This window comes from Mus musculus, chromosome 1, assembly GCF_000001635.26.
Source record: "Mus musculus strain C57BL/6J chromosome 1, GRCm38.p6 C57BL/6J".
NCBI classification, from domain to species: Eukaryota; Metazoa; Chordata; class Mammalia; order Rodentia; family Muridae; genus Mus; species Mus musculus.
Genome location: NC_000067.6, coordinates 87,620,002 through 87,637,381, shown reverse-complemented (window position 1 = coordinate 87,637,381; position 17,380 = coordinate 87,620,002). Strand labels below are relative to the sequence as shown.

At 47.1% G+C, this 17,380-nt stretch overlaps 1 protein-coding gene across 10 annotated transcripts in view; it reads right to left on the bottom strand.

The window, feature by feature from the left end:
* Positions 1-17,070, bottom strand: part of Inpp5d (inositol polyphosphate-5-phosphatase D) — a 100,199-nt gene extending 83,129 nt beyond the window's left edge. For 4 of the 10 annotated variants that reach the window (NR_122078.1, NM_010566.3, NM_001110193.2 and 1 more), the window contains exons 1-2: positions 16,751-17,070; positions 2,027-2,090 (exon numbers count right to left, since the gene is read on the bottom strand). Coding sequence is in view for 6 of the 10 variants with exons in the window: in NM_010566.3 (NP_034696.2) it covers positions 2,027-2,090; positions 16,751-16,893 (207 nt within the window). In the remaining 4 variants the exon portion in view is untranslated. The remainder of the gene's footprint in view (positions 1-2,026; positions 2,091-16,750) is intronic. The other 6 variants (XR_001782395.1, XM_006529150.3, XM_006529149.2 and 3 more) reach the window with 4 other exon arrangements.
* Positions 17,071-17,380: the final 310 nt, after the last annotated feature.

Below are 17,380 nucleotides of genomic sequence, written 5' to 3'. Positions count from 1 at the left end.
GTACAGACTCCAGACAGGCAGAGTTATGGGTTCACAAGCTGTGGGCACAAACCCTCAACAAGAAGCCGCAGAGTCACCTCTTTTCCAGTCATACTTAAAGTCTTCATCACTTTGAAGGAACAGAAGAAACCACAAAAGGGGAGAAAGATCAAAGATGCCGACTAACTTTTAACTTAAGAGAGTTGACTCCTAGCAGGAAGCCACTTGCCAAGGACACCAAGCCACCAGGCAAAGTTCACACAGTCCTAGGCTTAGAAAAAAAAAAAAAAAAAAAAAAAGTAGAGACCACGGCTGCATGCCTAAGCCACCTCCCCTGAGCCATGTCTCCAGAAGCTGGTGGCGTCCACATCTCAGAAAGTATTCAGGCAACGAACACCTGCCAAGCTTAAAAAAGGGCGCTTGCTTGCGGGTACTCAGATTTGTTCTGTTGCTTCCCACCAATGACTGGGCTGGGAAAGGGACTCCCTGACCCCTAGACCACACCTTCCATCCGCCCTGCCTCCCATCCGCCCCGCCTTCCATCCTGGTGTTCATGCGCACACGAGAAAAAGTATGAACTGTGCTCAGCCTGACCACCATGCTATGCAGTACAGCCGTTACTCCAGCCCACAGTGGTTCACGCTGGCCTCTCCCATGAAGCTCAGTATGAGCAGACCCTTCCCCTAGACGGAAGCTTTGCCACACCCTGGATGGAACTGGCCCCCTTCGAGTCCCACCGTCTGGAGGAAGTGACTGTTGGAAGTACTGATGTGGTTTCTTTTGAATTCCATCATGAGCTGCCCTCCGAGGCTTTGCCTCTGTTCATAACTTCTCTCTCGCTTCCATGTTTCTGGGGCCTTTTGCCTAAGGACTGCCTTTCAACAAGGCAGCTCTGAGTCTACCCCTTTGATCGAAACAATTCATCATTCCTGTCACATTCCGGAAGCCACCAACATGCCTCACATCTCCCTTCCCACCCCTTTCTTTTCAGCAAAATCCTGAAGACTTTGCTCCTTGTTGTTCTGGTGACCCAGTCCCTAGATGCTTGTCTTTCCTTACTGCACTGCTCACACAGATGTCCCATCTGCTGTTGTGACTCTTACTATGGTCGCTGTGAGCTTAATGACACACAGCCCTCTCCTCTACTGAGGACATGGGGGCTGTCACCTCCTTTCTGCACGCCCCCATGCTTCCCCAATGAAGTCAGGCAAAAACTAGCTTCTCTGGCTTCCACATCACTCAGCTGCCACACTCTGTGGTCAGACAAGTCCCTGTGTTTGTCACACAAACACTGCAAGGGTGGTCTTCCCCGGCTTTGATTGGCACTGATGATTTTTTGTTTGTTTGTCTGTTTGTTTGTTTGTTTGTTTGTTTCCCTTTTAAAATCCAGCTGTGGCTGGTGAGATGCCTCAGTGGGTAAAGGCAGTAACCACCCAAGCCTTAGGATTTGAGTTCAATCCCCAGAACCCACATGGCAGAAAGAGAGAACCAACTCCTTCAAGTTGTCCTTTGACCTCTACACACACATACTGTGGCATAACTCATCAATCAATCAATCAATCAATCAATCAATCAACAAGTTTATTTATGGCTTTGTATATTTGGCCTTTTTACAGTGATTCAGATGCCATGACCAATGCTTTGGGCAGAAGGGAGCTATGGGAATTTAAAGGCCCCATCTCATCTAATCTCCCATCTCTCTTGCAAGATCACCTCCCTCTGCTCCTTCCTGGGCCACTGACATCTGCTCATCCATGGAAGTCAAACAAAAGAATAAATCAAGGCATAGGCACTGGCTTGGCTTTCCTTCACCACTGTGTCCTTTTCTCAGCCATGGCCACCAATAATCCTTAGCATGCATGACTATCATCTTATAACTGTCATCTATGAGGAGTCACTGTTATTCACTCAGTTCCCCAGACACATAGCTTTGGGGGACAAAGCTAAGCTCTACTAGGTTCTCACATTGCAACTATTCAGAATACCTGTTTTTCCTTTCTCTTTTTTCTTTTCTCCCAGGGAAAGCACAAGTTGGTTTGGGACTTACCTGAACAGTGAATTTATCGTCCTCATTGGGCAGAATCCTGTAAGTGTAAACACAATTCCGGAACCTGAAATAAATCAAAGACGGCATTACAAACCATGCAGGAAAACACAGAGCCAGATAGAACAGGGCTGTCTGACACAGCTTGGGGGGGAGTCTGCGTACAAAGCCTGCAAATGTCGGGGATGACGGTGGTCTGAGGGATGATGGTGAGGCAGAGCTGAACCTGATGCCTCACAGTCCTGCATACAGCACAGCGTTCCTGCCCCTCAGCACACCAAGAGTGGCCATGGATATGCCATTTACGTCACTGCTAGATAGCTATGTGGTCTGATCTAAATGCTCCATCATCTAGAGGGGCTTCCTCAACCCCTCAGCTACCACATCATCAAAGAGAATGGAGCAAGAGACAGGTGTGAAGAGCCAAAACTCCCAGGAGCTCAGCAAGATCCGTATCATGATGACCAGCTCTCAGCTACAACTGCGGAAGGAGCACATCGGCCAGGGTGAGGCTCCCCAGTACCCACCTTCTGCTGAGACCTCATTCCCCCTACTTGGCTCCTCCTGGACTCCTTGTTTTAATGGCTTCCTTCTTCCTGCAATGAGTCCTACCCCTTTCAGACACTGGGTTGGAGAGCTCTGGTTGTTTCTATAGAGGAAGTGCCAACCAGCCAAGAGCTCCTTCTACATTTTTGGTTTAAGAATCCCAGCCCCCCTCCCCCACCTTTTTTTTTTTTTTTAACTTTCCTAGAATCTCTGAAAGGAAGAACTTATTAAAATTAAGGATTCTCTGGGAAGGGGCCGTAGGTGACCAGTCACCAGCCATCTGGTATCTGGTAGCATGGTGGCCATGGGGGTCTGTTGGTGGCCTCAGGAGTTCAGTGGCCCCACAGCTGAGCTGTGAGCAGTTTTGGGAAGCATCACCATCACCAGGTCTTCCTTAATCCTGCTAGAATGGCCTCTTACCCGTCTTCCTCTATTTGGGGTTCTCATGAACAGTGAAAGCTAGGTACTCCTATTGCCCAAAGGCAGTGGGGGCTGTAAAACTCTATCAACAATGCTTCTAATCTAGAAATGAGAGTTAGGGAGGCTGGAGAGAAATGTCAGTAGTTAAGAGCACTTGATGATCTTCTAGGAGGACCTGGGTTCCGTTCCTAGCACCCACATGGAGGCCTGCACCCAACTTTAATTCCAGTTCCAAGGAATCCAGCATCCTCTTCTGGTCTCCACAGACACTGCATGCACAGAGTGCACATAGATATATGCAGGAAATACACCCATGATATAAAAATCAACCTCATAAAAAGTCACTTCACTAATCCCTTCCACATGCCACACAACACTACAATTTCACATTTACTATTAACTTACAATTTCACAGTTACTATTAAACTCAGTTTAAGTTTTGTTTTGTTTTGTTTTGTTTTTTGTTTTTTTTGAGACAGGGTTTCTCTATAACCCTGGCTGTCCTGGAACTCACTTTGTAGACCAGGCTGGCCTCGAACTCAGAAATCCACCTGCCTCTGCCTCCTGAGTGCTGGGATTAAAGGCGTGCGCCACGCCTGGCTCAGTTTAAGTTTTATATCGAGGGCTGGGTGCATTTGCTTGGTTGGTAGTGTTTGCCTAACATTCACGAAGCCCTAAGCTCAGTTCCCATCATAAGCCAGGAATGGCGACATACACCAATAATCCCAGTACTCAGGAGGTAGAGGCAAGAGAATCAAAAGTTCAAAGTTAGCCTCAGTTACATAGAGGGTTGGAGGCCAGCCTGGGCTATGTGAGACTGTCTCACAAAACAAACAAAAAAAGATTATATATTGAAAAAAGGCACCACACACAGAAGATATAGAATGAAAAAAATTATATCTCCTATCATCCATGACTTTCTTAGACTTATCCTTATTTATAAAATATTTTAAAACACATGCATAAAAGATTGTGAGTGTATGTGTATATATGTATATATGTGTGTGTATATATCTTTAAATTTTTTAAATATATAAAATCTTACTCTTTATGTTATTCTAAAGTTTGCTTTCTTCATAAAATATCATCAAAGTCTTCCACATTGTGGTGGTTTGAATGCGAATGTTTCTCATAGGCTCCTATGTTCAAACACTTGGTTCCCAGTTGGTAAAACTGGGAAAGATTAGGAGGTTGGCCTTGTTGGGGAGGTGTGTGACTGGGGGTAGACATTGAGGTTGTAAAAGGATCAGGATGTAAGTTCTCAGCTACCTGCCTGCTTCCGTGTTCCCTGCCCTGATAATCATGGATTCTAAGCCTAAGGATGATCATGAATTCCAAGATATCCTTTTATACATTGCCTTGGTCATGGTGTCTCTTCATAGCAATAGGGAAGTAACCAAGACACACATGACAGATGGTTTGCTCATGTTCTCAGCATTCTACCACATTACATGTATTGTCATGCCCTTGACCAGAGCCTGGTGGTGGTAGTTATTTTGAATGTTTTGCCTGTGTAAGAATGTTGTGGTGAACAAACATCCATGTATATGTGGCTACATGGCAACATCTGTGTGTGTATACATGGCTACATCCGTGTGTCATACATGGTTAACCCATGCATACATGGCTGAAGTCTTTGTTTTTGTTTCTTCATTGTAAAATGGAGATGACAGCAATGCCATATCTATTCGTTGCTGGGAAGACTAAAAGCATCCATGTATCGAAAGCCTTTGGAACAGCGCCTGGCTCACACTGGACACCACACGTGTCAGGGGTTGCTAGTTATGTGGATAAACAATGAACTAGACAGAGTCAGCCAGACAAAAAGGCATAGGCACTTTACAAACATGCTTGCGTGGACACGCACACTTTTATGTAGCCTAGGTCGGCTTCTGACACAAGATAATCCTCCTGCCTCAGTCTCCCAAGTGCTAGGATGTCAGGTATGAGCCATCATGTCTTGCTGGCATTTTACATTTTGATAAAGACTGACAGCTGCGCTCCAGTGAGTCTGTCGGGTTTTTTTTCCTTCCTCCTAACAGATATGAGAGTGTCTACTTCCCCACAGCCTGCTGACTGGCTTATCAGATCTCTTTTCAGATCTGAGAGGGGGAGAACTATGGCAGCTTGCCTTAATTTGCCTCTCCCCACGAGAAAGGTTTGGTTTGTCCTTGTTCTTGGCTGTTTCTGTTTTTTTTTTCTTTGAATCCCTTTCCATCTCTTTGCTTTTTGTTTTTTGTTTTTTTTTTAAACATCATCCTGGGCTTATTATCAGACAAGACTCTGATCTATGCTACTGTGGATTTTGATATTCATTTCAACAATGTTTGTTGGTTCCCTTCCGTTGCTGTATACATTTATATTTTTCTATGTAGCCAGCTTTATGATCTTTTACTGTTTTGAATTCATATATACTTAAAGTAAATGTGGGGCAATGCTTTTTCGAGAGTTCATGACTTCGTTGCTTCATTCCCCATGGGAAAGCTTCTCTTGAGAGGCTCTTCTGGCTCTAGTCACAACTTAATGTTCCACCCCAACCCCACCCATTTCACAGGCCAGGTCGATATCACCACCATCTGGCCCGATAGCATCTCGCCTCTCAGAGATATCACTGGAACACAGAGAATCCTCACCACGCCCACTTATACGCCCCTATGGCTCCTAGGCTCAACCCGTACAGAGCCAGGCAGGGGAATTGTAGAGCCATCTCTGCCCTGATCTGACCTGGCCTTATCTCTCAGGAGCTCTGACCCTTCCTCCTAAGCAAAGGAGGGAGCGTGAGAATGGCTTTCCTTAGCCGAGGGCAGCTACTTATGGAATAGCCCTAAGGAGCCGGTGAAACACATGGGCTCCCAGACAGAAAGAAAGGACAGAGAGATAAAGATATGGCTGACCCAAAAAGGAAAATTTAACCAAGTGTAGGAAAAAAAGCCCACCTGGCCTTTTATTTTTATTTTTATTTTTTTGTTTTTTGAGACAGGGTTTCTCTGTGTAGCCCTGGCTGTCCTGGAACTTACTCTGTAGACCAGGCTGGCCTTGAACTCAGAAATTCACCTGCCTCTGCCTCCCAAATGCTGGGATTAAAGGTGTGCACCACCACGCCCGGCTTGCCTGGCCTTTTAAAAGATATTCTAGAAACAACCACACACGATTAAGGCCAAAATCAGAACTGAACCCAACAGAAGTATCTCAGATGACCCTGCCTGAGCACTGTCAATATTCGACAGCATCATAACCATCACCCTTATGAAAACATTAGTCCAAACTTTAGTCCAGGCTGTGTCTCGCTCCACATGCTGCTCTTGTAAATCCCACCAGAACTCTAGTTATGTGTCACTTCTAATTTCTAGAAAACATTCTTTGCAGTGTGCTTTCTCTTTTCTTGGATAAATGCTGTACACTTCTGGGCCAGGTGGGTAGAAAACAGTCAAAATGGAAAGATTGCATTCAGAAAGCCATATGGAAGTGGGTATGGTCCTGTGCACCTACAACCCTAGCATTTGGGAGGTTGAAGCAGGAGTATAGAGAGTTCAAAGCCAACCTGGGTTACATAGTGACCCTGTCCCTATGCACCAATAAAGAGGGAGGCAAGGCATATTGGCTAGCACAGAACCAGAGAAAATGTACCTAAGCCCCAGCAAGCAAGAGTGTTTATTCTTGCTACTCCAACCTAGAGAACACTGGAGTCACAGGGCTGAGACTTGATATATTAACAGAGGCTATCCCCTGCTTCCTTGGGCCCCTCCAAAAGAGAGAAAACAGGAAGAGGGTTGAGGTGGCCAACAGGTGAGAGGTGGGGGAGAGACAGGGAGAGAACCCTCCTCAGCAGGAGGGACCCAAGCGGTCACTCTTGACCTAATGCTTTAAGCAAAGACACGGGAGTTAGGCCCTCACAAGGGAGCCCTCTGTCTGTCTGTCTGTCTGAGTTTACCACTGGCCCAATACTACATGTGTCTTGTTGGTTTGGTGGGTCCTTTCATCCCCATTCATCTTGGTGTTTTCCTTTTTCTTTTTCTTCTTTCTTTCTGCCTGTCTGCCTGTCTGTCTCTCTTTCATAAGATATGTTGGGCAAAATGGCTTTTGATTCTAAAAGAAGCTGTTTCCCTCAGTCCCCAGTTGCCAGAAAAAGAAAAAGAATCACCAGACCTTATCACCACTCAAAAGAGGGCCCCAACCCAACAAAGGATATAAAGGAGCTATCTCTATCTTAAATAAACCCATTGTTTCAAAACAGCATGGGGAGGCCCTGACAGGTATCTGCCTTCCCAGAACCCTCATGTCCCAATTCCATTCTTGTAATAAAACGCCCTGACCAAAAGGCAACCCGGTGGCAGGGTATGTGAAGCTCTCCTTAAGGCAGACGTTTCCTTTTTCCAACAGTTGCCACTCTACCACTTTAGAAATACTGGCCAATATAATAGGCTATGGCATTTGAGAAAGTGGTTGTAAGCATTAGGAAGCAAACACTATGATCCTGGTTTGCAGATGATATGAAGGCCTATTCAGAAAAGTTGGGCTGGGTAGAACGTTCAGTGAGTAAGAGTGCTCACTGTGTGAGCATAAAGACCTGAGTTTAGATCCCCGGAGCCCACGTGAAAAAGCAGGACAGAGAGTCTGTGTGGTGGTGTGTGCCTTGAATACTGGATCTTGGGAAGTAGGCCCATCTTTGTGATTTCTAAACCAGCCAAGGATACATAGTGAGGTCCTGTCTGAAAATTTAAGAAAACTGAGCTGTGGTCACACACATCTATAAATCCAGTGCTGAGGTGGGGTGGGTGGGTAGCAGAGACAGGAGGCTTGCTGGACCTGGTCAGTCAGCATAGCCAAAATCAGCAAGCCCCATGCTTAGAGAGAAGCATTGTCTCAAGTGAACAAGGCAGAGAGTGATGGATCATGATTTCAGGTGTCCTCATCTCACCTCCTGGCCCATGTGCAGGCAAACACAAACATGTGTGCGCACACATCTGTGCTCATGGATGGTATCACACACACCACAGATAACAAGATCTCTTTAAAAAGAAAAGACAGGAGAAGCAGCTGAAAGATGAATGAGGAGTGGCCAAAGAGTGGGACAAAATGAAAGCTGAAAGCATAAAATTCTATGCAGGCAACCGCTTATCATGAACCAGTAACTGCGGGAGAAATGTGCCATTCACAACAATAACAAAAACATACAAGTCATCAGCAGAGACCCAGACAAGAAACACTCAGGGTCTGTGTGAAATATATTACACAATCAGAGAGGGAGCACAATAAGACTGTCAAGCTCACAGCTTACATTAGGATTTCCTGCCATCCCAGTGAAAGTCATAACAGTAAGTTTTGTCCAAGTTGAAAAATATTACTATCTGGTTTACCTGGGAAAACACTTGAATATAAGAGATAATAACCCCAAAACATTTTGAAAAATTATGCTTATGTCTTTGTAAAGGTAGTGGTGTAGTTGGGTATTCTTGGACAGATAAACAACCCAGAAAGAGCTTAGCATATGGTAGACAAAGGAATCATGGAGGGAAAAAGCATAAGTCATTTAATAAAAGGTTGGGGAAGGATGGTTACTTGAGAAAAATACACATAAATCTTCATCACTTGTCATCTATTAAGTCCAAGAAGATTTAGCTATTGAAGCTAAATTGAGTGAACAATAAAACATATAAAAATAATAGCCACGGTGGCTACATTTGTTAGTATCATGATACATGATACAGATACACACATCAACACATGCAACAATTCTACCACATAGATCCTCTTATACTTGGTTTTCAGATGACAAGGCTGGGGCCCAGTGTAATTCGATAAACTGCTGGAGGTTCCTCCCTTAACCCAAGTGGATGAGCTACAAAGACCCAGTCTTAACCTTTCTGAGTGGATTTCTGTGTGCAGAAGGAGTCTCTGTGTTAGAAATCCCAGGAAGAAGTCCCAGTAGAAAACAGTGACCCTCCCATGTCAGAGAATCTAAACCTTAAAGGCAGACCATCGTGAAGATATATTTGTCACAAACATGACAGAACTCACATAGGCAGATGGCAAAGCTTGCAGCATTCCTTGGTACTGGGGATTGAACCTAGGACCTCACACACACTAAGCAAACACTTAACCACTGGGCCATATCTCCAGCTCCACTCCACCCTCTATTAAGATAAGACCTCATTATACAGTCCGTGGTAGCCTGGGACTTATCACAACCCTTCTTCCCAAGCTACACACAGTCTTAATTGAAGAAAAGAAGCTAAGAGAATAGAGGACCATCCACAAAAGAAAATGGCCAGCAAACCTCTCAAACAGGATCAGCAATCAAAAGCAAAACAAAATGATCACAGATGACCTTTCATGTTATGACTCCAATTTTCTTAAAAGTAACATTCCGTAGAATAGGATATTGGAAGGAAGTGGGCATTTTCTCATGCTGCTTGCCAGAAGCATACATTAAGTCAATTTTTCTGGAAAGCAAGTTGCCATTTTGTGTCCAGTCTTTGAAGACGATTCCTGCTGGTGCTCTAACTGCAGTGGGGATTTGTAACCAGTAACATATGTAGCAATTCTGCTGGAAGACCTTTTTTGCTGCTGCCACACTTACAGCAAGATTGCTGGTAATGTAAATGTCAATCAAAGAATCATTCCATAAAGCATAAACATACTGGAAGAGAAGCCTAGGCTTCCAGCAAGAGTGATTTTAAGGAAGAAATTCTAACTAGGCAGGAAAAATTGATGTTGTTGGAAACCCCAGACCACAAATGAAAGGTGGTGTGTACATATATGTGAGTGTGTATGTGTGTGTATGTGTGTGTATGTATATTATGTGATAGAAATGGGTATGAGAAGATACATCAACAAATTCACATGGCTTGCACTAGTCTCTTAGTGATTGGGTGACAATTTTTGTTTATTTTACACTTTTTACTTTATGCTTAACTCACTGTGAGGGTTAAGTTGAGATAGGGCCTCACTATGTAGCCTGGGAAGCTGGTCTGAAACTTTCAGCAATCTTCCTGCTCAGCTTTCGGAGTGTGCAGTCACCTGTGTGTACCACCGCACAGCCAATACTACTGTTAACCTGAAAGAAGACTTTGCTGTTTCATACCAGGTCTGTCCACCTCTACACTGCCTATTCCAGCTGCAGGGCCACGTGGGCACTCTCTTTTTTCAGAGGTTCCTTTGGCCAGCCCTTCACAGTGTTACTTCAATTGCAAAGTAAACCCAAATTGATGGGTGCTGGCACATGTTAACAGTATGCCCCCATGTATGTGTGTAAGGGCACATGTGTGCATACATGAATGTGTGAGTAGAGATCAGAGGACAATCATGATGTCCTCCTTCAGATACCCTCTAGGGTTTGTTGTTGTTGTTTTGGTGTTTGTTTGTTTTGAGACATGGTCTGAGTCTCACTAATTCAGCTAGTCTGGCTGGCCCATGAACCCTAGGGACCCTCCGGTCTCCACCTTCCTAGAACTGGGCTTACAAACATGCACCATGTGGGCTGTGGAGATTGAACTCACCACCTCCGTCACCCTCTCTCTCAAAGGGCAAGTGCCCACCAACATGGTGTTTCCTCCCATAGAACAGCTAGCATTTTAGCGATCAGAGGACTTCATCCCTTCGGCATCTCTTTACTAAGTTGGAGCTCAGGTCAGAAGGTGGTGGGGGCCAGCCTCTCTCCTAGACTTCATCTTCATACCCAGTCCTCTAAGCATTTCTTGCTGTCTGTACCCAGGCTCCTCCCTCCCCAGGCTTCCAGGCTGTCAACCCCTGTGGCTCAGCAGCCACCAGACACTCTTGCGTCATTGAAGTCCTCTTCCTGCCTCAGTCACTTTGAGCACTTCCTCTGTGGAGGCCCCACATGACAGCTCTGTGTCTCCCAGAGGCCTCCAGGAAGTCCCGGAAGTGACACTGTCACAGCTCTCCTCTCCTGTCATGGAAAGTTCTCCACAGATGGGTCTTCTGCTTCTGAGATATCACTGGTTGCTTTCAGCTCTAAAAACTAATGGCCAGCTCTATTTTTACATATGCAAAGCACCTAGAGGTTTCAAGTTAGGCTATGGAATATCCACATTACTCCTGTCTTCCTATTTTATCATTGAAATGATATAGCTATTTCAATGTGCAAAGACTATACAGACAGTTCTCCAAGTAAGACATACAAATGACCCATTAGCATTATTAACATTAGGGATACAAACTAAAACCACAGTTAGATGCTGTGCTGCTTTGCAGCCCCTAAGCTGGGTAGAATAAAAAGACAGCCAGATATTGTGGTGAATACATTTAGAAAGTGGAGGCAGGATGATCAAGAGTTCAAAGCCAATTTTGACTACAATAGGGAGTTTGAGGCTGGCTTAGGCTATGTGAGACCATAGCTCACAAACACACAAACAAGTGAGGGGCTGGGGAGGTAAGAGCTGATAAAGTGCTTCCCTTGAAAGCATAAGCACCTGAGTTTGATGCCCAGACTACATTAACAAGCAACCGACCACCACTAACTGGGCTTGGTGCTTCTAACATCAGCCCACCTAACCTACGTAAGTTCCAGGGCATTGAGAGCCTCTGTCTTAAATAAAGAAATGAAAAAGGTAGGGCCAGTGAGGTAGCTCAGAGGGTAAGGGTACTTGTCATTAAGCCTGACTATCTGAGTTCAGTCCCTGGGACCCACATGGTAGAAGGAGCGAACTAACTCCTGAAGTTGTCTTTTGGCTGACACACACACAGTGTGCAAATGTACACATGCACACACACACACACACACACACACACACACACACACACACACACACAGAGAGAGAGAGAGAGAGAGAGAGAGAGAGAGAGAGAGAGAGAGTAACTAGAAGAGAAACTGGACCCTCACAATGTCTGGTTAGAGCTCTAGCTGAGCACAAGAGTTCAGTACTTCCTCAAAACGCTAAACATAAAAATCACCACATGACCCAGCCCTGCCTCTCACTCCCCAAGACTCCTGCAAACAGACATCCACACAGAGCCTGGTTGATGAATGTTCACAGCAACTGTTGTTCAAAACAGTCAAAAAGTAAGAACAGTGCAAAACGCCACTCAACCGGGGAATGTGGTGTGTCCACACAGTGGGTTATCAAACCATTGGATGCCTGCTACAATTCAATGAGCATAGGGCATTGTGCTAAGTGGACAGATCCAGATGTCAAAAGCTGCACGCCATATAATTTCACATACACAAAATGCAAGAGTCAGGCAAATCCTTAAAGGCAGAAAGTAGACTGGCTCTTTCCAGAGGTCAGAAGAAAAGCAAGCAGCTGCTCACATGTGTGTGTGTGGGGGGGGGGGGCAGTTCTTCTGGGAATAATGAGAACTCTCTGAAATTAGATGGTGGTGTCAGTTGCGTAACTCTGTGACCATTACTAAGGACCATTGAACCACAAACTAGAATGTGGATGGGTGACTTAACAGTGGGTACCTTAACCTCAGCTGAGGCACTGTAAAGCCAGTGAACTGGTCTGGCCAGCCTCTCTTTGGAGCTGGGGTTCTAGGTGTCTTGCTGACATGACACAAGAGATTCCAGGCAGCTCCAGAGTCTTGCTCCTTGGGACTACGTGGCCTGGCATGAATTGGGTAACGATAGCAGTTCTTGTTCCATCTCTGTGGCAGGCAGAGAGATGGGATCGTTAAGAAGTGCTAATGGCCTTGCGTTGTAGGTGAATTTAACCTATGCGCCTAAGCCAGTGCCTACCCTGTACCTGGGAAGACAGCTCCAGGGTACTGGGTATGGGCAGAAACATAGTCACTCTGCCACTTACATAAATGATACAATAGGCCTTAAATAGGCCCTCCTGGGTTCAGCCCTTCCTCCTGGTCTTGGACACAATGAGTCTTCAAGAGCATCCTTCTCAAACAAAGGCCTTTTCTCATGTTTCTCAGGAGCCCATAGGCCTTCAGCTCTGGGTTCTGCCTATGCAGGTATTTCCCTCATTTGCCTTTGATGCCAGATATGGAAAACAGTGCCACACTGTGTTTGCACAAAAGCCATTATCATGCTGTGGAAACCTTATAGACATTTTCAATGGAGGATGGGGAGGGGAGATGACCTCATGCCCTGACTCCCTCTGCTAGGCATTTTCACCCTCACCAACTCCTTCTCTGCAGTTCTCTTCCTACCAAAGAACAAGTGTGAGACAGTATAAGTGTGTGATCTTCACCCTGCTCTCCAGTAGTCCTAAAAGCAGGGCCTGTTTTTATCTCCCCTGGCAGGCTTATCACACCCAGTGTCTGGTCACACCGTTTCTTTCAAAAGACTAGAATGCCTTCTCTGAGGGCAGTTTTGGTTGTAAATGTCCCATGCCTTTTCTCCTTTCTTTCTGCACTGCCAGAGCTACCAAGGCTATTGGCATTCTATCCCTGGGACAGAGCTTACCCCACCACCAGGCCTGGGTGCACTATGGAAGACCACTTGCTTAGGGAATCCTTCATCGGGGCTGGACCAGAGGCAACCATATTCTCCCTGCAAGGGAGGAAGCACTCCAGAGTAGTTTAGGGGAAATGCCATTCACATAGACAACAGTCATCTTGACCAAGTTGAATCTGGCCTTGTCATCTCTTTTAGAAAGAGCAAGTTGTTTCCAAGTGCTGGGTCATCATTCAAATTCTTGCTATGTAGCTTCAGCAATAAGAAGCTACTGGGATGACCCACAAACCCGGCATCTGCTGAGCTACCCTCAGAAGCATTGTCTTCTCTGCAACACATGGTGTAGCTGCGCTGTCCCTGCTCATGAGACTCTTAATAGGTCTCCATCCACCTGGCTAATACCCCACAACAGGGTGCACAGGCTCCTGGGAAGGGAGCTGACATCACGGAGGAACTGAGTACAAATGAGTGAAGGTGACACAGGCTCTACTCAAGTGAAGGTGATACAGGCCCCACTCAAAAGGCACACATTCCCTTTCAAGGAAGGTAGAACAGAACTCCAGTCATACTAGCAAGGTCTCCCCAGGCCAGTGCTCCGGGGCCCCAGTGTAACTCCAGACTCCCCTAAACCAAGGCTCTCTGAATGATGACTGAGAAGAAAGAAAAGCCTTCTTGCTTGGTGATAAGTGACAGGATTGATCTCTCTGAAGGAAACAAAGGTCAATGTGTGGGGTGAATGTGCACTCGTGTCACGTGGGTGGAACTGAATTGCAACCTTGTCTTTAAGCATTTACCTCCCTCTCCCATGTCATGTCTAGTCAAATCTCAGAGCAGGAAGGTTCTCCTCACAATGCTGCATTCTTCCCAGAGGGCCAAACAAACCCAACACATGCACTGGGCCCCTGTTGGTGTCCCTTCGGTCACAAGAAGGAACATGGATGGAGTCCCAGCGGCACCTGACCCACAGCTGCCTGCCCCAGAGCCCACACAGACTGGCTGATGTCCAGCAAGACACCACACGTGCCAAATCTATCACTCCTGAAACCAAAGAGAACTCAGCTGCCCTGTATCCCACATGTACCCCATGCCCCATCTCTCCTTCACAGCCCCATCTCTGACCTCGACCTTGTTGCTGTCCTACAAGCTGCTGACTTATCTTCTTGGGCAGGAGCCTGGACTCTGGCCAGGGCAGATGGCGAGGGGGCAGCGATGAGGTGGGGGAGGTTCCATCATCCACAGAGAACAGGAGAAAGTAAGGATCTAAAGTTTGTTTTTTTCAGGAAGTTAAGTCTCTTTGCATGAAAAGGCAGGCTTCTAACAATTTTTCAAATTAAAAAGTATGCCTGTCCTACATTTTTTGTTTTTTTGTTTTTTTTCGAGACAGGGTTTCTCTGTGTAGCCCTGGCTGTCCTGGAGCTCACTTTGTAGATCAGGCTGGCCTCGAACTCAGAAATCTGCCTGCCTCTGCCTCCCGAGTGCTGGGATTAAAGGTGTGCACCACCACTGTCCTGCCTTTCCTACATTTTTAGGGTGTGTGTGTGTGTGGGGGGGGTCATTATAGAACACTGAGGTTGTGGTAGTCATTCCTTTAGTTTGAAAATCTCCGTGTCATCTTTGCTTTGCTTGGACTTAAGACAGCTGAGGCAGGGGAGTCAGATGAAGAAAAAAGGCAAGGTCTGTGTTGCCCGAAGGTCCTCCAAGATCCCTTGGTCTTGGCTCAGGCTCCTTCTGCTCTGACTCCAGCCTTCCAGATGCTGCCAGTTTAGCACAAGAGAACCCATACCGTGGTGTGCATTTGTAACCAATGCATACAACAGTCTCTCAGCCCATAGCCAACTCCCAACAGAATTGCCCTTGGCCCAAATCCCACTGGGACAGAAAAAAATATAACTGGGTTAGTAGAGTCAGGCTGAGCTTGTGACACACTGAAAAGTACCTTCCTGCCCTCTTTCCTTTCAGGGCCTCTCACTGGTAGATTCCCCAAGAGACAGTGCTTTGGGGAGGTCCAGGCCACCTGCAGTGCTTCTCCTGAAATATGCTGGTGGGTGTGCAGGAAGCTGGCTGCTAACTCCACCAGCACAAGATGCTCAGCCAGCCGTGAGCCTGTACGGGCTTCTAGTGCCCCTGCCCCCAACTCTGTGAACACTCTAGCTCCTCTTACTTCCATTCAAGTCCACTGGCATGCCTAGCCTGATGGTGGTAGGAGGTAGGCAGCACAAGCTAGTGGTCTCTGGGAGCAAATGACCGACCTTATCCTCGATGTTTGTAACCTGTCCAGCCCTCATGGTCCTTAATCGCAGGTCTAGGTGTTCATAGAACCCACACTCCTGGCTCTCTTGAAGATGAAACTAGCCAACAAATGCCTAGCACAGCAGGTCCCAACATGAGTCAGAGCTCAGAACAGTCTGTGGTCAGTCACCCACTTCCCTCCTGCATGAAGATTGGGGGGGGGGCAGCTAGCTGCTCTGAAAGATCTTTCTCTCAGTCCAGGGACAATCTATCAGATGGTACCTGTGCTGTTCAAGTAGGCACACCCTTCCTGACAGTGTTCCTGCCCTGCTCCAGCCTGAAGCCTGGACAGGGTCTGACCACAGGACTATAGGGGTGGCGGCCTTCCTCAGAAGACGCTAGACGGACGGAGTGTTAAAAAGGAACCTTCAGCAAGTGGCTGTTTCCTCTGTTGTTAGGATAACCAGCATATTCAGCAACATCTTCACACTGGGCTGTGGGGGGGTACCAACGGGGGCAGAGACCTGGATAGGGAGGGACATAGCTGAGTGCAAGGAGGGACAGAGACCTACTCAGAGAGCAGCTCTGTGGCTTCCTGTGTCCTTGCAGCCTAGAGTAAAATGTGTACACGAGGAATCCTATCCTGATTAAATGCACCCCGGACTCAGCTCCCCAAATAGAATTAGCTCTAAGACCACATACTAGCAGGGTGGAGGAGGGGACCCTTTTGCCAAGGTTGCCCTTCACTGAGTCCCTGACTGACGCTTGAGCTGACCAAAATGCATTCCAATACACCCTCCACCAGAGAGGCCTGAGTTTCTTCCTGACTCTGTCCCTGCTCCTGCCACAGGAACTCACGGAGACCCCTGGCACCACAGGTCATGGAGGGCTGCAGTATAGGGGAGGCCCAGAGTCACTCAGAGAGCCCTAGCACCACACAAGCCTGTCATGACACAGGCTCCCTGAACTCGAACGCCAAGGTCCAAAGTGGGCCTCAGATGCTGCCCCCCCTTCTCCCCTCCCCACAGGGCAACGAAGTGCCAGTCACGTCCCACCATCCTATGACATAAACCTAACTCAAACTCCCATTACAGGGGTTCCCCCTTTGGATCCACACCTCAGTGGTCCCTGGATCTGACAGTTGGGAGGAGACGGGTACTCACAGCACGCAGAGTGCGTAGGCCCGGGGGATGGACTCGCTGGCACGCACAAGGAAGCTCCCGTCCTTGCCGGCTCTGGAAAGTAGCTCCTCTGCCTTGGAGCGGGTGATGTTGCCATGGTTCCACCCAGGGACCATGGCAGGCATGGGTCTCCTGGACTGGGTCAGCAGCCACTCCCAGGACGGACACTCCAGCAAAGTAGTTCAGGGCCCTCTCTAGGCTGAGACCTGCCGCCTGTTGCCTCTCAGAAATTGCCTCTGCTGCTCCTACCAGCTTAACTGACTGACTTCCTGTTTCAGGCACTCAGCGAGGGAGAGGAAACTGAGCTGCACAGAACTTCCTCATTATAGAAACCAAGTGGGGGGGGGGCATCATCTACCTTCCCACCCAGCCAGCACTGGCTGCCTGCTCCACCCTCTCACTCACTGGCTCTCTATTTCCCCTGAATGGGACCTAACCTCCAGAAGCGTCCATTATCAGCCGAAGTTCCACACGAGGGACGCAAGGGCTCTTTTAGCGTCAGGTTTCATGGCTGACTTCTCAAGCCTGGCCCAACATTTGTGAATAGGCCAAAGGCATGGCTCTCAGAAACCTTTGCTGATGTCCACAAGGGTGGTCACAGTTTTCCCCAGC